Here is a 20,169-nt window from a genome sequence, read left to right as displayed (position 1 = left end):
AGCTCGCCTAGACACTGCGGAGCAGCGCATCTCTACTGTCGTAGATTAAATCACATGCAACAGCGGATAAGTGCTGCGATATGGAAAAGATTTTAGAGGTCATAAGAGCGAAGAATGAAGATTTGAAAGCGCGCTCCCGGTGCAACAATCTGCGAATAATGGGGGTTCCAGAAAGCACTAATACAGGCTGACTTGAAGATTACATCGAGGCAATGCTCAAAGACGTGTTTAGTGCAGAGAACTTTTCACAAGTACTAATCATTGAGAGAGCGCACAGATCGCTGGCTCCCAGACCACCACCAGGCGGGCCGCCACGGCCTATTGTGGCTAGAATCTGAACTATCAGGATCGTGATGCCGTGCTGCGACTGGCAAGGGAGAAACAGATTAGCTATCAGGGAAACATGGTGTCTTTTTTTCCCGGACTTTACCATGGCGGTCCAGGCGGCACACAGGGAGTTTGCTCCCATCAAGAGGAGGTTATGTGAGCTGGAAATCCCCTACGTGATGCTGTAACCCTCGAGGCTGCGGATCACGCATGAAGGCAAGATGACATTTTTCCCAACGCTGAAAGCAGCTCAGAACTTCCTTAAGCAGGTGAAAGTTAAGCAAAACAGTCGCCTTCCCCCACGCGCTCAGAGTCGTAGTAGCTGGGGTGAGTCATTTCAAATTAGTGCACGCTTTGAAAAGGCGGTTTACTGAATGCTGGAACAGGTGGTCATCTGCAATGGTGAGCGGGGGTGTTAAAAGCTGGAACTATATTACTGGTGGATCGCTGGTATCCAAGAACTATGAAGGGGGAGTTTGCGGATCATTGGACTGCCCTATATGAGCTTACTGTTTGGGTAGGCAATACAGAGTTGTGCTTGTATAACTCCTGGTATCTCATGACAGACTGATTCAGGTATATCTGTGTAAAATGGCCTGGTGGGTGGTATTGAGGTCGGTGGATACACCGGTCCAGCCCTATTATAATGCTGCGGCCTGAATCTGGGGGGTGTGGAGACTGCAGATGATATGGACTGTGTTACGATTTTGCATAAGAGTTGTACCTATGTTGGTAATGTAAGGTAAAAGCAGTTAATGAAGATGTTCACTAACTAACAAAATGTTGTTCCGGCCACATCTGCTCTGCAGGTGGAAGTATGTGTATCTTGCCGCTGCTTGAAGGTGTTCCCCAACACAGTTAGAATACTGGTTGCAACTGTTCTGTAGGAGTGTCTTTAGCATGTTTGGGATGCTAAACTGGGAGGAGGGGATGGGTTTTTGTTTGAGTTTTCAGGCATGGTACATCACTGGTGCTCAAATACCCTGGTTACACGGACACCGTTGTATGCACACAATAGAGGAATAGTATGCATATACAAGAAATACCACACAAATGGTAAGTGAGATTCAGTTAATGACATGGAATGTCCCGGGGCTGAATAATCCCCCAAAATCAGGCAGGTGTTGGCTTACCTGGACCGGCATCAGGTACACCTGGCTTTATTGCAGGAGACATACCTCACAAGCATTGGTGAGGGCAGGGTGGGTGCAAGGTGGGCGGCGATAAAGTTGGCCTCCTCATATTTATCTTACGCCAGGGGGGTCATGATTTTAGTAAAATGGGGCAATCCCTTCCGGCTTACGCATACAGTCAGATGATCTGGGCAGGTACACGCTCATTCAGGGGTGCCTCTGCAGTAAGAATCTTACTATTCTTACAACATATGGGCCTAATGTAGATGACCTGGCATTTTATGATAGATTGGAGAACAAATTGTTCGAACTCCAACCAGAGGTAGTCTTATGGGGGGGGGGGACATGAACACGTATCTAGACCCTTGTATGGATCGAAGTGCGACAACGACGTGGCAGGGGAAAAGATCGGCGCTGATTATGAACACGCATAAACGTATTGATATATGGAGAATGCGGAACCCAAAGGTGCGGGAGGGCACACCCATCTCCTCTACATAAAACATGGTCCAGGTTGGACTATTGGCTGATCTCAGACATGGCTGCTCCACGGGTCAAGAGAGTGATACGTCTCCCGCGCACTCTCTTGGATCATTCCCCAGTGGTACTGACCATGAGTATCCCCACACATCTATGCCAGCCCTTTCAATGGCGACTGCAGCCATTATCACTGCTGGATCCTATTTTTAGAGAGGGGGTACATCAGGCTATTGAGCTCTTCTTTCTTGAAAATGAAGGTACCGTGGAAGAAGCAGGAACACTGTGGGAGGCATTTAAGCCTACAATTAGGGGGGGCATGTATTGGTCTGCAGGCAGGTGTGGTCAAAGATCTCCAATCCCGGATGAGCAGGATAGAAAAATCCCTCATTAGTTCAGAAAAAGAGTATGCTGCTACTCCCAAAAAGGAAACATTAGCGGAAATCAGGGAGCAGATCACAGAGTATAATGAAACTGCAGACCAAGAGATCAAACATATGTCTTGACGCTGGGTTGCCAGGGCGTATGGGGAGGGTGGTTGCCTGAGCCGCACACTGGCTGTAAAAATGTGGTGCTCGCGAATGCAGGAATATATTACGGAATTGGAGCGGCAGGATGGCTCTAAGTGCATTGGCTCGGCTGAGATCCTTGATCTGTTCATGAAGTACTATTCTGGACTGTATGGCAAGTGCGAGGAGGCACCTGGTGAAGAAATACTCCCCTTTTTTGAAGAGATTGCGCTTGCTTGGTTATCCCCGGGGCAAAGAGAGTTCCTGATGCAAGACTTTACAGTGGATGAGGTCAAGAATACGATGCAGATGCTCCCCTCCAGAAAGGCACCGGGTCGCGATGGCTTGCCGTGTGATTTCTATAAAACGTACGTGGACTTGCTAGCTCCCCATCTACATACCATGTATTGCAAAGCCTATGCGGATAAAATGCTGCCACCCACACTACATGAGGCACTAATTATTACTACTACTATTATTACTAAAGTCAGGCAAACACCCAAGGCTCTTTGAGTCACATTGACCGCTCTCTTTGTTAAACATAGACACCAAAATGCTGGCAAAAATGGCAGCGACTAGGCTACGTCCTCTGATACCAACACTGGTTCTACTGGAAGAGTCAGGCTTTGTTCCGACCCGTTCCACCATGCATAACTTACGCACATTGTTTGCGGTCATGCATCAAGTTGATCCGGATGCTGAGGCTGCGGCTGTGGTGCTTGATGCGGCCAAAGCCTTTGATTCCATCAAATGGGGGTTTATGCTCGATGTATTGAGACAAATGGGACTACAGTTCTCATTTATACAATGTTTGGAGCTTCTATATAGTGCTACAGTGGCCAGATTACGGGTGAACAATTGCTACTCCAAAATGATATCAATATGTGAGGGAATACAGCAGGGCTGCCCGGTCTCGCTACTGCTGTTAGCAATTGTTGTGTAGCCACTGGCATGTGTTATAAGGCAAAAGCATTTGAGCGCAGCGTTGGGGTTCCGGCAGCGACCCCTGGTAATATCCATGTAGGCGGACTACATGGTGTTGTATGTTCGCAGTCAAGAAGTCTATGAACGGATGTCGTATCTCAGGATTAACTGGGATAAGTAACTGATCTTTTAACCCCAACTACGCGCTCGTTTGGAGTGGACGGTGGAACCAGTGAAGTATCTGGGTGTATGGATCCACAAAGATCCTGAAATTGTCGTGAGGGAGAATTTCGGTCGTGCGGTAGCGCACATGGAAGAACAAGTGGAGAGATGGATCAACCTACCACTGTCGCTAGCGGATAGAATAGCTGTCATTAATATGACAGTCCTTCCTAAGTTTCTATAACTGTTCATTAATATTCTTTTTTGGGAAAATACGCTCTATTTTGACCCGGATGGCTTGGGCGGGTAAACAATTGCGATGCTGATGGGAGGTCCTCACAAGGCCGTACTCTCAAGGGGGCTTGGGGCACCTGACGTATACCTATATTATTTGTGTACACAGGCACATTTTGTGCACTATTCGTTCTTCCCACCACCATTTTTGCCACACGTTGCGGTGGAAGCAAAATACACTCTGAACCACTGACTGCCTTGCTTCACAGTTGCAACCTATGTTCCCTCGTCGTGAGATGAGGACGATAGACTGTAGGGCACAGGCGTGGCTGATGTTGGCGGAGCATGCAAGGAGGCTCCCTCTATATGCTCCGAACCTGCCACTGACGCAGCATTCGGATATCTCAGTGGCGCGAGAGCCTCTGGCACTCTCCATACTGGCGGATATTGGCATAGTGACAATGGGTGACGCGTACCAGGAAGGTGCATTTATTACATTGGAGGAGGTCCAGGCTTGTCAGACAGGCTCTCCATTAGAGGTTTTTACATATTACATGTGGAGGGAAGCATTTAAAGTCTTTAACACATGACATCCGGAAGAACCGTAAACCTTGAAATCCCTCCAAGTCATGCTGGCGGGTCCCTCCAGCATAAAATTAGTAACTAGACACTTCCATGCAAGTAGACAACGCGCCGATACTCTGGAAGGCTAGGGAAAGACGGAATAAGGTGTTAGAGTGTATAAGTAGAAAAATCCCAAAGGGTAAAGCACTCGTCCAGTACTTACAATTCTCCAATTATTGTGCGGCTCACACTCATTCCAATCATTCAACAAGGATGTACTGCATCAATTACTCAGTGTACAACAAGGGCCGGAGACCTATTTATACTCGTCTTATTCTTTATTCAGTTGACAAATATACAAGAGAGTTCCTACCATTAAAAAGCTGAACATCAGCTAAACAAATTAAAACAACATTCCCAATTTAAAAAAAAACACAGTTAAAAACAGTTACATAAGTTGGACAATCAGAAGGAGAGTATTGCACCAGACCTACACAATTGGTCTTGGAAAATTACACTTCCCCTATTTGATTTGAATAATTCATTCAATACTTGACTATTTCAGGATATATGTATCGTTCAAGTAAAATGGATTTGGGGGATTGTGTACTCGAAAAGGGTGCGTCGACGCGTTTCGATGGACTCAAAATTATTATACCATCTTTTTCAAGACCAAGAGATCACTCTCCTATGGGCTGGATACAGTTAAACATCTCATGTATACCTAATGTTTTCCGGGAGTAAGATATTTAGTTTGACAACGCAAGTTATTAGCCTTATTCGCTCTGGCTGTCTATTTGTAGGTTATTCTATGGTAACGGGAAGCTGGGTAGACTGAAGTTGTATCTAGTCTTCCCTCCTGTTTGTAAGGATTCACTTTTTCCTTTATTCTTTCAGTTTTCCTTTGGGTCCTTCACTCTGTAATTCTGAGTGTGGGGCCACCTTTTATATACGTGATCTCTTGGTCTTGAAAAAGATGGTATAATAATTTTGAGTCCATCGAAACGCGTTGACGCACCCTTTTCGAGTACACAATCCCCCAAATCCATTTTACTTGAATGATACATATATCCTGAAATAGTCAAGTATTGAATGAATTATTCAAATCAAATAGGGGAAGTGTAATTTTCCAAGACCAATTGTGTAGGTCTGGTGCAATACTCTCCTTCTGATTGTCCAACTTATGTAACTGTTTTTAACTGTGTTTTTTCAAAAATGTGGCAATGTTGTTTCAATTTGTTTAGCTGATGTTCAGCTTTTTAATGGTAGGAACTCTCCTGTATATTTGTCAACTGAATAAAGAATAAGACGAGTATAAATAGGTCTCCGGCCCTTGTTGTACACTGAGTAATTGATGCAGTACATCCTTGTTGAATGATTGGAATGAGTGTGAGCCGCACAATAATTGGAGAATTGTAAGTACTGGACGAGTGCTTTACCCTTTGGGATTTTTCTACTTATACACAGTGATAGTGCCCCAGTCCCACTGGGTAGTTGTAAGGGGCGCCTCTCCTTTTTAAACGCTTTAAGGTGTTAGATACACCATTCACCGAGAAGGACTGGGATCGCTGTTGCTCTGTCACCGGGTTGTTGACAGCAAATTGTAATCTGCGAATCATTCATTTTAAGTTTCTCCAGCAACTGTATTATACGCCCAACCAGTTAAAGAGGTATGGGTTGCGTGAATCAGACAGTTGTACAAGATGTATGCTACATGAGGCGGACTTTATACATTTATCCTGGCTATGTGGGAGGGGGCATGACTTTTGGAGCAGGGTACCAAGACCCTAACTGATATTGTAATGGAACCAGTGGTTTGCACGCCGCAAATATGCTTACTGGGCCTAGTTCGGCTTTTGCAGCTGCAGAATAGGAGGCTGATGTTGATTGCTTTGCTCTTGGCGAAAAGGAAGGTTGCACAAGGCTGGGATAGCAAAAATGTACCACAGCCGCAACAATGGCTAGAAGACCTTATTTATTGTAGAGATCAGCTATCATAGTATGCTGAAGAACTTCCTATGCCATCCAGGCCAAAAGACCTATGCGCCGCACTCACAGTTTACCTACTGTCTTCACATGAATCAAACTCACCTGTTGCAGCAGTTTGTTTCTACTACGTATAATGTGGATGAATACTGATGTGTAATGCAATTCATGAGCTGTCTGGCATTGGGATGTACATGCCTGGTACATATGGTTTTGTATGTGTACTTGATGTTTTTGCTGTATAAGATAAAAAAACAAAAAAAAATCAATCAGCAGAAAAGTCACCACTGTACCTGGAAATTATCAAATGATTAATATGTTACACCTTTACATGCTCTCTAATTTTCATGGTTTTGTGTATTCACTAACTCCACCCTTACCACAGACTAGCCTGCACTTTGCCGTGTTAAAAGTTTGATAACTGCCTTGTCCAACTGGTGATGGCAACTGAGGTTCCGTTCCCCTTTGCTCGCCAACTTCTGTTCTTTGGGCACCCATGTAGAGAAAAACAGTAGCTTGAGCTCTGAGCAGCTCTGAAGCTAGCCTTCTGACCGAAAACATTCCAATCAAATGGAAAGCCCCTGCCCCACTAATACACCAAACATCCCACTCCACCTCCCTCAAACCGCCCTTCCTTATCAACAAGAATCTCTCAACACAAACAGCCCTTCCTCAAAGTCACACATTCCTCACCACTCCCCAGCCTTCCAAGCCGGAAGCCATCTGTTGTCTCCATATCCACTCCTCCTTGTCGACCTGCTGTGCCCTTCCCTTTATGATGTCCCTGCCTGCTCCCTTCTCAAACTTCAAGCTTCTGCCCTGCTGTGCCCGAGTACTGGCTGACCAGTGTATAATTCCGGTGGTTTCTGCCACCAGGAAATACCCAGTAAAGGTCATTTTCTTGCCATGTTCCCCTGTATAACCTTAGTGGCTGTCATTCCTACACCCTTGTGCCACATTCCTTTCTACCAAATAGCCTTTAACACTACCACTTACCTGCAAAGCTCTTGGGCAAAAAATCCCTAATCCCAAGCAAATAATATTTATTCTCAAGCAGAGAGAGGTGAACTCCATCCAGATGAAATGCATTTCCGGTCAATATCTTTGTTTTATGGGATCTATTTTTCTGTCCTAACAAAAGCACAGCATATCGCTATTTACTATTCTCCATGCTCTCTCAGCTGCACTGTGCTTTATGGATCCTCTCCACACATGTTGCTGAGCCAACTCTGTCTATGCCACATATGTGCCTGACTGCAATCCTTTTATCCTGTCTAAATCATATTTCATCCCTTTAAGCAAGTAAAGGAGGGGATCAATTGAACATCACTTCACCATGGAAAACAACGAGAAATGGCACATTAACCATACATGATCAATCCAAAGATTTTACTTCATTTATGCTCATGTTCCGTCATGACCACACCCATTTACATTAGGGCCCAGCACCGGCGGTAAATCTGCACCGCACGGATGAGGTTAAGAAAGTGGAAACGAAGTTTCAGCAAGACCCTTTACTTTCAAACTTCTGGCTCTCTTATGAAGGCATGAGACAAACTATTAGTCGCTGTATTAGCAACGCCCGGTCGGACGGGTCCCCAGGCCCTAACGGGCTCCCGCAGGTGCTGTTTAAAGCTGGTTCCACGCTTTGGTCGAAACCTCTGGCCTCACTATTCTTGCATTGCAGGCACACTTATGATATACCACCGTCATGGAAAGGAGCAATAATTCACCCAATCTTTAAAGGAGGCAGAAGAGCCTGGCCTAAAAACTACAGGATGATAGCACTCCTAGATGTAGACTCTAAATATTACGCCAGCCTCTTGTTAGAACATCTGTCGTCCTGGGCGCTAAAAACCCAGCGGCTGCCATTTAACCAGACTGTGAAGTGAATCCTTTGTGCTGGTATGAACATGTATTTCACGTACTGTGGAATGTTTTCATTTAATGATTTAACTGAGCATTCTCAGGGATGCATATGTGATAATAGGTTTTCTCTGTAGTGTACTGAAGAATGCAATCTCTACATATAATTAAAACCAAGCGTATAGACTATGAAGAGGAGAAAAAATGATGTATATATAAATTCATGTAAGGGGCTAAGGCAGCTTCACATTCAGATTAGATAAAAATTAGGAAGAGATGTTAAAAATAATCTAGTCTGTGGTTCCCACTGTTTTTAGTATAAAGCAAAGATGGGTAGTCAAATGTGGTAGCGTTGTTTGGAGAACAACATGAATCCTTGTGGTGTAAATATCTTTTTATTTTTAATTTTAAAATTTTTGAAAACCTTTATTTGTGTAGATAAATGCATACAAATACGCGCCTACAACCCAGGGGCCGGCCACGGAACAAACTGGAAAGCCCCATTATCAATTAAAAGTACGGAGTGGTTAAGCGATACTACCTAACGCTGCGAGTCCATGATGCTAACTAAGCGGAACCACTCGGCATAGGATCAGAGAAGGTTAATTTTTATATATTAGGAGAAGAAAGGATCGGTTGTATAAGGAGCGATCTGGTGCACATGGCGGGGAACAAACCCAACTACTTCGTAATAGTAAATCCACAGATCTGTAATCAGAAAGGTCCAAAGCATGCAAACCATAGACGCCCTTGCAGTTCTTCTTTGGTAGTGTCCACTCGCAACCACATGTGCCCAGAGACAAACAGAACATCACTCCCATAACAGTCAAACCATCAGGGAGACAGATAAAGTTGCAATCATTATACCACCCAACCCGGAAAATAAAGAAAACAAAAATACTAAAAAAAAAGGGAAAAGGGGGACTCCACGTTACTGTACCCGCCCCACAGCGATAATGGCAATCAATAATCCAGATAGCAAACGTGCTTAGGGGCGGGGCAACTAAGTCAGGATAAACAGAACCTAAAGTGCCGTATTATATATAATACCTAATCCTCCCCCCCAGTAACTCACCCCGCGGGAATCACGCACAGTCATGGAGACCCAAGAAAAGGACACAAAAGAGCCATAGAAACAAAGAACTATCTAATAGACCCTAATCCACCCACCCCACCCTGCACCCCTGCAGAAGGCTATGGCCTACCCCCCCCAGCAGCGTGCCTGTCGCCCTAAATATGAACCCGAAATATAGGATGAGACAATATAGGGAAAAAGAAAGAAAAAGAGAAAAAGGAAAGCCAGGGGAGAGGATACCATGTAACAGGGAGCACGGCCCCCACCCCCGCCCATACAAACAATTAGCGTGGCCCAAAACGAAACTGGCAAGTTTTCAGGTAGCCATACATATTAAGGAATCGACAAATTATCACAATTTGGGGCAGTCCATAACTCCGTGCACCGAATAGTAGTCCTCCGGAGTAGGAACCGGGCTCACCCCAGTCCCTTCTTCGCTATCGCCACGATGTACATCGATGTAGTGGGCATCAAACAAAGGGATAAGAAAAGGCCGTGGAAAAGCCGCTGGACGGTCAATGGAAGCAACCCATGGGACCTCCTCCGCCGATGGCAATGCAAAAGCTGTTTACGGCAGCCATGTATACCAGTGTCAATTATCACCAGCAGTTCCTCCCTCTTACGTATCGGAACATCGCTACCCCCACCAGAAAGCGGGGAACAATCAGTGACCACCTCGGGCCCATCCGCGTCCCCAAGGGACGGCCCGGGAGCAATGGCGGTCATCACATTGTCTTGTACACAAGAATCCTGGGACAAGGTCAGTTGCCAAATCTTCAGCGCTTGTAGGACGTCGCCAATCGTGGGTTCGCGCTCACCAGTGCAGGCCCCAGCACAGTACAGAGGCAAGGCATCGGCATCCCGGGGCGTTCCACAGTATACGGAATCAGCCGCCATTTTGTGAATACAGCGCCGTCCCTTCGAAACCAACTCCAGGGGTGGGCTCAGCAGCAGGGCCCCCGCGGGATCCCCCTCAAGCGCACAAACAGCACCCGGGGTGCAGAAATGAGAACCACCAAAAGAGGGGGACCCGCCAGCGCCACCGCTCCGCTGGAATCACTCTCCGCCACCAAGCGATGAATTCCGGAATGGCCGGGCAAGGCAACAAAGGGGGGAGCCACCAACACGGCGTCCCCCACACACAACTTGCCGCACCTCACCTCTGGAACACCGGACGGTAGTCCCAGGCGCGTTCAGTTGCCTCTGGGCTCTTCGCACAACGGCATCTTCCGGCCGGCCCCAATACTCCACCCGATGCCGCCGCCGACACCGTCTCGCCGGCAACTCGCTGAAGGCAAGGCCCCGGTCTCCACCCCAAGGAGGCCGCACTTTCTGGGAGGACGCCGCTGCGGACCCACTGAATGCCGGGTCCGCCAGGATGGATGGTAAGTGTCAGCAAAGCTTCGTATATAAATTGTTATCCTTTTTGGGCAGGATGGGTGACAGGATAGTCGAGTTTGGGCAGGGAGGCCGGCGGAGCCGAGCTACCGTGCGGCCATCACGATGTCGAGCTTGGCTTCTCCCCCGTAAATATCTTTTTATGGGACTTTGGAATCCCTTATGCATACAATATTTTATATTATATTCTATTCTAATAGTGTGGTACTCCTGGAGTCTCAAACGAGTAGAAACAATAGTTAAAATGATAAAGTCTGTGAAACTCTCTAAAGCAGCTGGTTCCCATAGCATACCTGCTTATCTTTATGGGACAAATACTGAATAGTGGGCAATAAGCCATGAATTGTGCAGAATGGCTTGATCCCCACTCTTGGAAAGGAGCCACAAATAAATCTCTGCTTAAAAAAGGTAGGATGGATTGCCCGGCATGCTATCGATTTATCACCTTAATGGCTATGCCCAGAATATCTTAAGTAAGTGTGTTCTTGGGAGGTATAATGACTGGTCCATCAAAATTGTTTTTATCCCTTTAGAACAGGCAGGCTTTCAATACGGCCAATCCAAAATGGATCATTGTTTTGTATTATAAGACTTGGCTTGGTGATTCATTATGCCTAATAGTTCTTTATTTTGGTATGTTGTAGTTTTCAAAGCATCATTTGACTTAATCGATTGCTTGAAACTTTGGGAAATAACTTCTGGTTATTATCAATTGCACTTCTGATTCATTCAGACAGTTGGGCTAGCGTTGGAATATGTGTAAAAAAAGGAAATCAACTGATGAAATCCTCATTATGAATGGCATAAAACAAGGCTTTTTTCAAGATCCATAATATTTTGTACATTTTAGATAAACTACTTTACATTGATGAAATCCTTGTTCTTTTTCTCCTAAGTAGGGAGTTCTCTTATGGAGTCTTATTTGCTGATGATCCTGCTTTATTAGACTAAACCCTAATAGGACTGCATAGGAAAATGAAAGAGTATTGTGATATCAATAAATTTAGAATTAAAAAAAATAGAAAAAAAGCTATCTAGTCAAAAAAAATAATACTCAATGGTGGTTAGCCAGTACGAAATTGGAGGAGGTTAAGTAATTTATATGTGCTGACTCATCGGATAATAACAATTTTGACTAAGCTCGCCAGTACCTTAGCAACAATAATGCACTTTGATGAAAGGTATGAAGCTTTTCATCTAGTGCACCTTTAAAGGCAATTGGCTGCAAAATCGTGTCTATGACATTATAGAGCTGCAATTGTTACGGTTGGATGGCTGGTAGAAGTATATTAAAGTTGAAGGGATGGTAATGAAAAAAGCCGTATTCCGTTACAGGGTCAGCAATGTTATAAGCTATTGATTGGAGCAGGGACTGGAATGTTGGAATTAAATTTCTAAATGTCAGGTTCTAAACTTCTTTTTAAATATGAAGTACCATGACCTGCTTGAGTTTTCCCACATTTGATGGCTGAATATCCGAAAGATTCTAATAGTGAAATGTATTCAACCTATAAATTGTCTAAAATATTTTCTGAGTAGTCACCTCTGCCTTTGGGTTCTGCAAATTTGCATTGAAAAAAATGATTAAAAGTTTGTACTCTTGGAAAATTTGAATCTGGATATTTAAAAAGAAGTCATCAGTAAAGTAGTCTTGTGACTATCTGTAGTCATCGAGTACTATAAAATACACAAGGCTTTTCCCTGGTTCCTCAGAAAGAAAGACCCTTCTTAGACTAAGACTGGGCGTAAATTGAGTTGGCAACTGGGAAATATCCAGTTATTAAGGCCAACAATGGTAAACGTGCTTGTTATTTAAAAGATCTCTTTCCGTGAACTTGTATTGATTTTGATTTAGGCAGTTTTTTTAAATCTACGTCTTATGATGTTACAGTTTCTGTTTATAATTGTTTAATCCGATCAATGGCCAATGGTCTTGTAGGTGAAATAAAATATTCTGATGTTGCTTATACTTTAGTGAATTTTATTTCTACAGTAAAGAAGTTATTTTAGCATGACCTTTACATTCATGTGTATTTTGCTTTTTCTTTGAAATAAAATATTTTGATTGGTTGATCAGTATGTTTTATGTGCACTTTAGGTGGAGGATGTCAGCAACGCCTGAATGAAAAAAGTGTAGGAAAACTATTAAGGGCTTTATTCAGAGTTTGAGTAATGGATTTATCCGACAAAGTACGTCCGATATGGTTACAAATACTGTAATTTTACTAAATTAAGCATGTTTTTATTAATGCAAACGATAAGCAGGTTTTTAAAACTGAGCCACATTTTAAAAATGACGAAATAGGTTGCTGTGTGCCACACTTGGTACTTACTGTTACCTCACAGTACAGTAATTATCAGGTTAGTACTCCCATGGGATTCTGCATTTTCTTTCCTCACAATAAGGCAATTGCATTATGTTTTGTCTTTTTGCAGACATGTTCACTCAGAAACGTTTTGCACAATTTTTCTGGCAAAATGTGTACAGTTAAATTGTGTGTGTGCAGGAAATACTGGGAAACTCAGAATACCGATTTGTGCACAGGCCTGAGTTACTGCAGGAATCTGGATGTTGTCACTACTCTGAGTGAGGACCCTTGCTGGTAATCATGTTGTTGGTGTACAGATAAAATGAACTGACTGTGGTCAACAGAAAGTATGTAGTAGTTTTAAATCATGCTTGTTTCTTTAATAGTGTAAACATAAAATCATGAATATGTTACATAGAATTGTTTAATTCAAATACAATTAAGGAATCATACACAGAAAAGGAAATGCTACAGATGAAACCACTATTAGGCAACTTAAGGAAGTTGGGAGAACAAGTTTTCCCCCCATGAACATTTTTTAAAAAACTTTTAGATGATTGCTGTCACTCTGCAGTGCTTGAGCAACTTTTGCAGTTTTGCAACAGGTATGAGGAAGGATGAGTTTTTTTTTCTACCAAGCTATTTAGGATGGTTTGTCTTTCTGGTATGTGATGGTAGGTTTTGGAAGATTGACATGAGTTTATCTGCTGTTGGTTGTGTGGGCTTCTTAATGGAGTGGGTCTTGTCTGTGCTATACTGAAGGTCACTTTAGATGGTGATGTTGATTTCAGGCGGATTCAGAGCTGAAGAAAGATGGCTGGTTAGGTGTTCCGAGAAAGTAGCAAGGATGCCTGTATTGTGTACAGCCAGTTGTGAGGATTTGAGATCTCAACCAGTTTTATATTGTCATGGTCTGGGGAAAGATGTGCTTGTACATCAAGTCTAAACTTCACATTGTGGTAGTAAAACTTGTGCTTTTGTAGTTGGGAGCCCTTGGACAGGATTTTTTCCGAAGGGAGGTCTATGCAATGACTAGAGAGGCTGCTGCTGTTTATGGTAAAGGCATTGTATCCATAAGGTGCTTCTGGAGATATCATGCAACTTTTTATTTAGATTTACAAGGCATCTGAGTAGGTAATGGAGCTTCACGCACTGCGAGTGGACTACACAGGTAAAGTAACTCAAAACCATCACTCCTCAGCAATTTTTAAGTACATAATCCAATTATTTATTTATTTATTTATTTATTTAAACTTTATTTCGGCCGATTTTGGCCATAAAAGTCATGTACATACATAAAATCATCATTAAATATAACAATATAAAAAGGAGGGAACAAGTGTTATGCGGACTTAGAATAGTTTTCACAGTTCATTCATGTTTTTAAAAGGACAATAATACGTTATATTTCATTTCGAGGGTTTAAAAAAAGATTAGTTTAAAAAAAAAAAAAAAAAAAAAAAAATATCACAAATGCAGGGATTAGATAAACATGTACACTTTTCCAACTCAGAGACAATGTCCTTGTTTTTTCCGGATTATAAAAACAGAATATAAAAATTTGCTTACGCTGAATACAATAAACTGGGTTGTGTTACTTTTCATGATCCTAAAAGCTATTAAACAGGACCTAGTCCCCAGGAGGTTACACATGGGTTTCAACCATTTCTTTCTCGGATTCGCGTAAGCGCTACAAACAAAGAGCATGTGAACCTCATCCTCGGAACAGACAGTTGAGCACATAGGGCAACTAGTTATTTTCTCAGACAAGGCCCCCAATCTTTTTTGTGCCCATCTTTCATAATCCAATTAGTTGCTGGAGGGTGCCAGCATCTAAATATCTATAGCTGGTTTGGTTCCTTACCCATTATAGTGATACTAAAGCTGCTCAAACTCAGTAATATGCTGTGCTATTATGTAAGGATACAATATTTAGAAGTGTTTTTCTGTGATTATTCAAATGAGTACCGTCAAATTCCAAATCCTTATTAACATAGCAGCAATAGTTCTCACGACCTTGTGCGTTTTAGATTTCATCAACTTTCATTGGTTTTCTATTGCAGCTCCACAGGTACCCCATGATGAATAGATTCCGGGACTCGCGTGAATCCATCGATCTTGGCTTCCGTCCCTTGGTTGTGATCGAGCTTGCAGAGAATACACAGGAAGAAACCAAAGAATGGCTTGTAAAGCGGATCATGGACAAAAAGGAAAATGGAGGTATGTGTTAAAATGTGACACAAACATAGCGACACACGTGTGTAGTAATATAAAAGGACTATAAAATCCTTTTTAAGTTGCTGATGCGATAACTTATGTGCTTGAGAAAGTGTAATGTGAACATACCAGGCTAAATACGACTCATTCTTTTTTAGCTTCTTTATTATAAAATGTCCATTCGAGTGTGCCATTTTCAACAATTATTTCTTGAGGCACATGTGATGCTTGAAGCGTATGACACTTCCGTCTTTCCTGATGAGCATATCTGCCCCCAGGGTTCGATCCCAGCCGAGAACTCACTTAGACATGGGCATCAGACTGTTTCACATGGAGGAATAAACAAACAGACACATGTACATGCAGTATAGCTCAGGGGTTGCAAAACCTCATAAGTAACATATGCCTTGTAAACTACAGAACTGGGTTAGGAAATAGAGGTCTAACCCCAAAAAGATCGTATGGATCGTGATTGAAAAGTCTCAAATGTTTTTCAGAAAAGGAGATATTGAGGAATTGACAACATTTTTAAAGGAGATTGTTTGAAATGTTTGAGACAATGCTCAATAACACTTGCTGGAGGGATTTATTTTTCCTAATTTTCATGATTTCAAAAGAAAGGTGGGATTTATTGAAGTGTGATCTGAATGAGGATGCTGTATTTTCAAATCATTTAAGAATACAAAAAAGATTATAATGATTTGTGCTTTCAGACGAAACCAATGTAACTTCTTTTTTACTATGACAGGTCTAGTGACCGAGCACATTATGGCTTTGACTAGAGCTAAGCAGGATCCTAGTAGAACCTGCAGAAAAATATTTCCTATGTTGATATAAAAAAAGTCCAAATAACTAATGCTCTACCAATGACATGCTGATGAGAGAGCTAAAATGGAATAGTATATTTTATGTGGATTGAATACTGCCTGATATATGCCTTGTAAAGTTTGAAAACTCTATTGATGTGTGGTTTTCTTGCTGTCCGTCGCCCTATGACTCTCCTTGATCTCATGGTATTAATCTGATACTACATAAGAATGGAGATTTACTGATTTCTAAAGTAAAGTAATCACCTGTAAAGGCATCCAGGCATTTGCCGGTGGGCAGGCGGGGGCTTCCCTGGAATTAATCGAAGAGCCAGGTTTCAGCTTCCTGTGGAAATTGAGGAGTGACACACAGAAGTGCTGGGATGGGCAAGGGCGTTCTACGTTTTGAGGGCAATGTGCGAGAAGGTTCTGATATTGTGTATGCGGGGTGTGCATTAGTGACAGACCAGATGAATGGAGGTGTCTGGACGGTTGGTGAAAGTGGATGCATGCACTGAGGTAAGCTAGGCCTATGTTGTTGTTCAGAGCCTTTTAGGCGTGTGTAGGATGTTTGAAGTGGATGTGTTTCTGCATAGTGAGCCAGTGGAGTCCCTTAAGGTGTGTGTGTGTCTCAGTGGCTGCAAACAAGTCTTGCTGTGGCATTCCGGCAGGTCTGGAATCTGTTCAGGAGCTGTTTCTTAGTGCTGGCATAGAGTGCATTGCCATAGTCCAGTCTGCTTTTTATGAGGAACTGTGTCACTGTTTTCCTGGTGTTTTCCGGCATCCACTTGAGATTGTTCACTGCATCTTCAGCAGGTGGAGGAAACTGTGTTGATCTGTGCTGTCATGTCCAGTTTTTAATCCAGGATGAGTCCTAGGTTTGTAGTGTGGGTGGTATGGTTTAGGACATGTCTGAGGTCTGCCGGCCTCCAGGTGGAGTCACACGGAAAGGATTTGTTTCTGAAGATCACCACATCGGTTTTCTCTGTGTTGAGCTTGAGGCAGTTGGACCTCATCCATGTGGCTACTGCGTGTCATGCAGATGTTGCAGTTTGTATTGGTCTCTGGAGTCTTGTCTGAAAGGGAGACTATGAGTTGGATGTCAGCTGCGTAGGATAAGATGTTGTGGGATCTGATGATGTAGGCCAAGTTTTTCAAGCATGTTTACTGCTCTTTTGCATAGTTAACAGAACCACATCTGGCATACAAAGCACCACTCCGTATTGAAGGAAAGAAGTCACATACATTTCAATCGTATTTGTTCATAATACTTTTTAATACAGCGAGCAGAGTTTGCCCACTGTTCCTCCTAAACCCGATACCCCGGGAAGGCCAGGACACCCAGCAAGGATAACACAGAGCATTTGCCAATGATAATCAAGGATAAAGTCTCCATTAGGCCTTATGTATTAACCAGTCACTTGCCAGGATGTCCCGCAGACCGCAACACTATAGGTGTCCCTCAGGGCCAGGCCAGTATACTCGCCCACCTGACCCCTCGTCCTTTCCAAGTGGTCAATAGCGACGTACACTGACATGTGCCCCCCCCGGTCCGTGCATGACAAGTTATAGTGCCCTCAGCGAGGACAATCATTCGTGTTTGCTTCTCATTTCTCCAGATAGGTCTCCCATTGTTCCAGTGGGTCCACCCTGCCCCCTCTCATGGACGCTTGTCTATGTGCTTCCAGTTCAGCCAGCACCCATCTAAATATTTCAGCCTACTTTCGTTGCAGGGGAGGCACTGTGGCCAACTTCCAGGCCATAGTAATACAACACAGGAGTGGGAAACCATATCCTCGTCGAGGAGCGTCCCGATGTCATATGTGTCTACGATTAGTGCATTTTCTGTGCTGTGGTTTTGTCAGAATCGTTATTGCAAGGTGCCCAAAAGTTGGTGTTGGTGATCTTTGCTGGAAAAAGTAGCAGGGAGATCTGTCAGTGGTTTGCTAGTTGAGTAGGGTCTGACGAAGGTTTCTTAAGCAGAGCTTTTACTGCAGCGTGTTCCCAGGCATCTGGGAAAGTGGCAGTAGAGATGTAGGTGTTCAGGACGTGGATGAGTGTTCTGCCAATCATGTGGGTGACCATTTTACCATGTTGGAGATGTAGTGTGGGCATGGGTCAGGGGATCTGGAGTTGATGATTCTCATGATGCTAGTTGTTTCTGTTGTGGTAAGGGTCTTCCAGACAGACTTTCCTTGTGGAGGGTTGGTAGGCTGGTGTTGAGGCTGTGTGCGTCCCGGTAGAAGGTCAAAGTTGTTGTAGATCGTTCATATTTTGTCACTGAAGTAGTTTGATAGTTTGTTGCACAAGCCCTGTGAGGGTTTGATGTTGTTTGAGGAGGCAGAGGGTGAGCTGAAGTCTTTGAAGATCGCAAAGAGGTTTTTAGCTCTGTTCTCTCTGCATTTAGCCAAGGCCTTCTTTTTAGTTCCTCTGACCTGGTGGTGGTATCGTCTTTTGGCGGCCCTAAAAGTTTCCTTGTCAGTCTCTTTTCCTTCTGTTTCTCCATTTCCTCTCTAATTGTAAGCATAGTTGTTTGGTTGATTGGAGTTCATCTGAGTACCAGTTGGCCTTCTTTCTGGCTATTTTGTGGTGGCTGTGTTTGAGAGGTGCTAAGGTGCTGGCGCAGTCAGATAACCAATTGTTGAGTTGGTCTGTGTCCCTGTTTATGATTCTGGTGAGGGTGGGTCTGGTCTTATGTAGGGCATTGTCCCAGTCTGCTTCTGTGCAATTGCTCCAGTTGCATCTCATCTGTCTGGTGCTGGTAGGTGTCTTGAGTCGGGGGATGGCTATCTGGAAGTGGACGATGGGGTGTTCAGTCCAAGTTAGTAGTGTTGTGGTAGTGAACTTGACTCCGTTGTAATGAAGATGGGGTCTAGGGTGTGTCCAGCATCTTGTGTGGGTTTGTGGACGTGCTATGTGAGTCCAATGATGCTGAGGCTCTCGATGAGTGTTGTGGAGCTGAGGTCAGTCTGGTCTTTCAGGTGAAAGTTTAGGTCTCCTAGGAGAGTGTAGGCCCTGGAGTCCAAGGCGAGGACGAGGAGGGGAGGGGGAGGGGCAACAAAGTCCTTGATGTCTTGGGTGAAATTAATTTACAGTCCTGGTGGGCAGTAGGGTTTCATTCAAGGCAAAGTTTGCTGTTGTTTAGACTTTGAAGTGAAAGTGCTCTATGGATGGGAATGTGTTTTCCATAGATGTGATGCAGTCCTTCTCCTGGTTTGTGTGATTGGTCCTGTCTTGCAATCTTGTATCATGCCAGGGTTGCCGTGGTGATGTAACGGACCGATAAAGTGGCCGTCTAGGTTTCCGTAAGAATTAGGAGATCCAGGGCGTCAATGCTAAGCATGTCCCAGATCTCGGTGGCATGTTTGCAGAGTGTTGAGCAGCGTGCATGAGAGTTTTTAGGGGTGCTAGTTTATGAGTCAGGAGAGTTGGTGTGCTGTGGGTGGTCGGGTGATTGTAGGTGGTGCTTGTGTTGTGGGTCTGGTGTAGCATGTGAAGTGGCAGGTCATGAATGAGAAGGCTCCTTGCATGGTGTGGCAGCAGGGGGATAAGTGGCTGTTTTGAGTGAATGCAGGAGTGTGGCAGAGTACCTCTGGGGAGCGGTCGTTCCAAGGTTCCTGGCGTTGGACCTGGTAAAGGTGTGAACAGGCGTACATGGTCTTGCCTTTGGTGCACCAGCTGCATGCATCCGCTGCGCAACTGCACCATGCAGCCTCCATTAAGTTGGTCCTGGGAGGTGGTGAGGCTTAGCTGATGCGCAGGAAAGCAGGAGAGTTGGCACAGGAGAAGCAGGTAAGGACCAGGCGGAGGAGGATGGGTGTTCAGGTGGCAGAAGGCAGGAAGGGGAGCACAGCACATGAGGCAAAAGGATGGAAAGGAAGAGGAATAGAAGAGGCACCAAGAGAGGCCCAGAAGGTTGAAAAGAGCGAGCAAAGAGACCCAAAAAGGGGTGAAACTCTAGCAAAAAGAGGCACATGGGAGAAGGGGAGAGAGAGATTCAAGAGGCACAAAAGTTAAGAGGCTCGAAAGAGGCACAAAGGGTGAAAAAGATAGAGCGAGCAAGAGAGACATTCAAGACACTCGAGATCTAAGAGCCTCAGAAGAGACACAATGTGTGAAAAAGAGAGAAAGTGAGTCAAGAGTCACAAGAGGCTCAAAAGAGGCACAAAGGATAAAAAAAGG

The 20,169-nt window shown here is 44.0% G+C and overlaps 1 protein-coding gene across 1 annotated transcript in view; it reads left to right on the top strand.

Annotated features, from left to right (window-relative positions):
• ANO10 (anoctamin 10) overlaps positions 1 to 20,169 on the top strand; it is a 757,832-nt gene that overhangs the window by 31,523 nt on the left and 706,140 nt on the right. The window contains exon 2 of the mRNA XM_086951544.1: positions 15,028 to 15,184. Within this exon, the coding sequence (XP_086807670.1) occupies positions 15,043 to 15,184 (142 nt within the window). The 5' untranslated portion in view covers positions 15,028 to 15,042. The remainder of the gene's footprint in view (positions 1 to 15,027; positions 15,185 to 20,169) is intronic.

This window comes from Lissotriton vulgaris, unplaced genomic scaffold (genome assembly GCF_964263255.1).
Source record: "Lissotriton vulgaris unplaced genomic scaffold, aLisVul1.2 SCAFFOLD_310, whole genome shotgun sequence".
Taxonomy (NCBI): domain Eukaryota; kingdom Metazoa; phylum Chordata; class Amphibia; order Caudata; family Salamandridae; genus Lissotriton; species Lissotriton vulgaris.
Note: the sequence above shows the minus strand (reverse complement) of the source record. Positions and strands in the feature narration are given on the sequence as shown.